The following is a 5000-nucleotide window of genomic DNA, read 5'->3' as shown; positions in this document are numbered from 1 at the left end:
GTGCATCTCTCACCAGATCCCGTCTGAGATCGGACCACAGCGTCTCGTCCTGAAAGCAGAGCTGGAATCGTCTGTTTCTGAACACTACACACACACACACACACACACACACACACACACACACATCAACAAGCCACCCAGGTAGTCAGTCAAGAGTTCAAATACCCAAAAGGTGTGTGTGTGTGTGTGTGTGTGTGTGTCTGACCTGGTCAAAGTAGAAACATTCAGAACTTTGTTCAGAGTCGCCACCTAGTGGACAAAACCAACCAATCAGAACACAGGATGCTACCGGACAGCAGTTTGGCTGTTCAGTGTGTGTGTGTGTGTGTGTGTGTGTGTGTGTGTGTGTGTGTGTGTGTGTGTGTGTGTGTTACCAGGTGGGGGTGCAGGTCGAGGTCAGTGAAGGAGTCGGAGGTGAAGATCTGCTCCTTCAGCTGGGAAACAGTCGGCCTGCAGGAGGGAAGACAAACAATGTGACCAGTCAGCCAATCAGAGAGCAGGAGCCAGCTCAGCCAATCAGAGAGCAGGAGCCGCTCAGCCAATCAGAGTGCAGGAGCAGGGTACCTGTGCAGGTGAGGGATGTCTGGGTTGTGCTTGAACAGAGAGGAGGTCTTGATGCTCCTTCCCGTCTCCTTCCCGCCCTCCTCCCCCTCTCTCTTCTTCTTCTCTGCTTTCCTCTGCGGCTGAGGGGGCGGAGCCTGAAACACACAGCGTGTCGTGTGGGAGTGATACATCTTCACCGACAACAATCTACTGGCCTGGATCAGAGATCTTCCTGCTTCCTCCTTTATTTTTCGCAACAAAACACAGAGGACCTGTCTGTCGCTAACCGGTGGAACTACTTTGTGTGTGTGTTACTACGCCACAGCTTCAGCAGACAGGTGTGTACCAACCCTAACCCTGCCCGCCAAGAGCTGCGGCGTAGTGATACAGAGACAAAGTAGGTCCATCAGGACGGGTGGATGTTGTTCATCCATGAAAAACATTTTTTCAGCTCCAGGTTTTGTTTTGTGGTTCAGATTCACTTCATTAACTCTGGAGAAGCAGCACTTTAATAACTCGTCACCCATCAGAGCAGATTCAGCTGCTTTTCTGCCACAACACCAGAAATGACCCAAACATCAGCAAGAAATTAATAAAAAGTTACAAGAAAACTCCCTGAAAATTAGCAAAATAGAAAAACATGAAAATGACATGAATATTAATCAAATGAAATTCAAATAAAAAATGCTGTGAAAACAAATAGCTCAAAATAATAATTAAAACTGAAAGAAATGGAAAAATTTTCTATGTCTCTATGTCACAGGAGAAAATATTTCTTCTGTGACATAATTTTACATATATAATTCTGTAATAATCATCAATGTAGTTTTCTGGAAATGTGATAATTTTCTAATAATTATCTTTCTTTTTCTCTCCTTTTTTTTTTTAAAGCTAATTTGCTGCTGTTTTTTTTTTTTTTTTTTTTTTTTAAACTTCTAGTCTTTCCTCGCTGGTTTTCGGTCACTCAGCTCTGAGCTGCTGAGCCACATTTCACACAGGTTTCTGCACTTTGGAACAAATTTCAGCTTTTCTCTGCCGGCGTTCGGCGGTTTGAGCCCCGTCCCGTGGCTCCTGTGCGCTGACAGAGCCAAGAAGCAGAGTTTTGCCTGAACCCGACCCGAACCCCAACATCATCTCTAAACATCTGTCTGAGCCTGGCCTGATGGGTTCAGGTCGGGTTCAGGTCAGGGTTCAGGTCGGGTTCAGGTCAGGGTTCAGGTCAGGGTTCAGGTCAGGGTTCAGGTCAGGGTCAGGTCAGGGTTCAGGTCAGGGTTCAGGTCAGGGTCAGGTCAGGGTTCAGGTCGGGTTCAGGTCGGGTTCAGGTCAGGGTTCAGGTCAGGGTCAGGTCAGGGTTCAGGTCAGGGTTCAGGTCGGGTTCAGGTCGGGTTCAGGTCAGGGTCAGGTCAGGGTTCAGGTCAGGGTCAGGTCAGGGTTCAGGTCAGGGTTCAGGTCAGGGTTCAGGTCGGGTTCAGGTCAGGGTTCAGGTCAGGGTTCAGGTCGGGTTCAGGTCAGGGTTCAGGTCAGGGTTCAGGTCGGGTTCAGGTCTGGGTTCAGGTCAGGGTTCAGGTCGGGTTCAGGTCAGGGTTCAGGTCGGGTTCAGGTCAGGGTTCAGGTCAGGGTTCAGGTCAGGGTTCAGGTCGGGTTCAGGTCAGGGTTCAGGTCGGGTTCAGGTCAGGGTTCAGGTCGGGTTCAGGTCAGGGTTCAGGTCGGGTTCAGGTCAGGTTCAGGTCGGGTTCAGGTCAGGGTTCAGGTCGGGTTCAGGTCAGGGTCAGGTCAGGGTTCAGGTCAGGGTTCAGGTCGGGTTCAGGTCAGGGTTCAGGTCGGGTTCAGGTCAGGGTTCAGGTCAGGGTTCAGGTCGGGTTCAGGTCAGGGTTCAGGTCGGGTTCAGGTCAGGGTTCAGGTCGGGTTCAGGTCAGGGTTCAGGTCGGGTTTTCACTCTCACTGAACCGGACGATCAGCACTGGCTCTCGTGTCCGTCCACAGAAACATTCAGGAAACACCTTTGTTCATCAAGTGTGTGTGTGTGTGTGTGTGTGTGAGTCTGAGAATCACAGACACACAGGACGGACTGTGCTCTGACATCATGGTGACATCATCATGACATCATCAGTTTACCTCCTGAGGCTCCTCCCTGCTCAGCCTCTTCTGTTTGGAGCCGCTCCTCATCTCCTCTGAGGAAGGCAGCTTCCTCTTCCTCGCCTTCTGCTTCCTCTGGAGGTCACAGATCAGGACACAGACTGTGAGGACCCCGTCACTATTGATCTGGACTGATCAGGGTTTATCTGTACTCATCACTATTGATCACTATTGATCAGTATTGATCAGACGTACCTGGGGCCCATCGCTCCTGTGATGACAGCTGCTTCCTCCTGGACGAGGAAGAGGAGGAGGAGGGGTCACTGGTGATGTTCAGACACAGCTGGTCCCCTGATGATGACATCATCAACCCTGCTGGACAAGAACAACAGATTTAATTTATGTTTAATAACAACAATAATTATAACAGCAATAACAATAATATTATTCACTTATAGAGCAATTTTGGTACATGGCATGCAGCTCACAGAGCTTTACAATTACAAAACAATTTAAAAATTAAAATAAATTAAAGTTCTTAATATTTAGATACAAGGAAAGAAGCCAGACAATTTAAAAACAAGTGTCAAGTGTTTAAAATTAAAAACATAAAACCAGCCAGGAAAAAATATCCTGTAACAGTGTTAAATATATAATTATAATAACTATACATATTGTGTTCCAAACATTTTTTTCCAAGTGATTTTTTTTTGGATAATTTTCTTATAATTTCCTCTGTCTCTTTTCAGGACATTTTCTGTGTTTCTTTCTTTCTTTCTTTTTTTCTAAGTAATTTCCAGGCCATTTGCTTGTGACTTTTTTTTTTTTTTTTTTTTACTAATTTCTTGCACATTTCAGGGTCATTTCTTGTTAAATTCATGACCTTTTTTCCTCGTGTTTTTGAAAGAGATCAAAATCGATCAGGTTTCAGAGGATTAAAGAATAAAGGTTGAAGGCGTCCTGGTCTGGATGCCGACCTGCCCTCCCTCTGTCTCTGAGTCTGTTCTCCTGCTTCCTGCTGCACTTTGTCTGCTTTCTTTTCTTTTCTTTTCATATTTTCCTGCTTTAACGTCTCAGGCTTCAGGCATCAGGTGTAAACACGCTGACAGATGACAGTTCATCCTGATGTGTGTCTGTCCAGTGAAGCCCGAGAGGAGAAGCTGGCAGCTGCTCTCACGCACCAGGTCCGGGGTCCACCCCAGACAACACCGCGAGCCCGGAGACGCAGGCAGAGTTAGCACACCTAACCCGGGCTGCTGAGCTCAGAGGAGCCGGGGGATGGGAGAGAGCAGCGGACACCTGAGGAGAGCGCTGTGTTCTCCTGAGCCGAGCACAGCCGAGCACAGCCGAGCAGAGCCGAGTCCCAGGACCACCGAAAACTGACGGAGGTTTGGAACGAGCTGGCGGCGAGGCGCTCCGTGGCTAACCAGCTGCAGCTAGCACAACACACACATACACACACACACACACCCACACACACACACACACACACACACACACACACACACACACACACACACACACACACACACACACGTGGAAATGCGCTGCCGACGTGAGCAGCAACAGAAAAGTGAAGTTACCTTGGCAACAAACTCACGTGTGTGTGTGTGTGTGTGTTTTCAGGCTAATGTGTTAGCGTGGCGGCTAACTCCGTGAGCTCCGGCTGCGGTCGGTCTGTCAGCGGGAAACATCAAACCCTCCGCCGACACGTTTCGGGGCAAAGAGTCCGAAAGGAAAAAAAAGATTTCAACTCCGGACAGTCCCGCAGACACGCGTGGGGGATCTTCCGGGTCACGTCGATGAAGCTCCGCCTCCTTCACAGCTGACTTTGTGCACATGCGCAGTGGTTTACATTGACGAGAGCTGGACTTTATATTCTATATTTCAGTGTTTTGGCTGTTGATTAAACAGGTGTGTACAGCTCAGCTCCAGCAGGGCAGTGTGTGTTTGTTCCCACGACCTGAAAGCGCTGCTGTGTTGCCATGGAGACAGCTTCTCTCTATGGTTTAATAGTGTGTGTGTGTGTTTGTGTGTGTGTGTGTGTGTGTTGTGTGTGTGTGTGTTTGTGTGTGTGTGTGTGTGTGTGTGTGTGTGTGTGTGTGTGCAGAGTGCCTCTCACAAGAGCTTAACCCTTTGAAACTTGAGCAAATTGTCTTGATTTCCTTCAGAAACGAGAAACAAGGCAAAGAGCAACTTCACATGAAATGAGACGAAATTTTGCAAGAAATTAGAAAAAAAAATTACATGGAAATGACCAGGAAATTAACTAAAGACAAGAATGAAAAAAGAAAGACAAACACAGGAAAATTGCATTGAGAGAAAATAATTAGAAAATTGTCCAAAAAAAAAAAACAAAAAAGGAAAATGTCCAGAAATCT

At 47.5% G+C, this 5000-nt stretch overlaps 2 protein-coding genes across 2 annotated transcripts in view; both read right to left on the bottom strand.

Moving 5' to 3' along the window:
- Window positions 1-4428, bottom strand: part of ddx31 (DEAD (Asp-Glu-Ala-Asp) box polypeptide 31) — a 12883-nt gene extending 8455 nt beyond the window's left edge. The window contains 7 exon segments of the mRNA XM_030048070.1: window positions 14-84; window positions 206-249; window positions 375-450; window positions 565-698; window positions 2659-2758; window positions 2880-2994; window positions 4220-4428. Coding sequence (XP_029903930.1) covers window positions 14-84; window positions 206-249; window positions 375-450; window positions 565-698; window positions 2659-2758; window positions 2880-2986 — 532 coding nt within the window. The 5' untranslated portion in view covers window positions 2987-2994; window positions 4220-4428.
- The window catches only part of ak8 (adenylate kinase 8), a 16423-nt gene continuing 15285 nt past the window's right edge, over window positions 3863-5000 (bottom strand). The window contains exon 13 of the mRNA XM_030048072.1: window positions 3863-4055. Within this exon, the coding sequence (XP_029903932.1) occupies window positions 3863-4055 (193 nt within the window). The remainder of the gene's footprint in view (window positions 4056-5000) is intronic.

The sequence above is a fragment of the Myripristis murdjan genome, unplaced genomic scaffold (genome assembly GCF_902150065.1).
Source record: "Myripristis murdjan unplaced genomic scaffold, fMyrMur1.1, whole genome shotgun sequence".
NCBI classification, from domain to species: Eukaryota; Metazoa; Chordata; class Actinopteri; order Holocentriformes; family Holocentridae; genus Myripristis; species Myripristis murdjan.
Note: the sequence above shows the minus strand (reverse complement) of the source record. Positions and strands in the feature narration are given on the sequence as shown.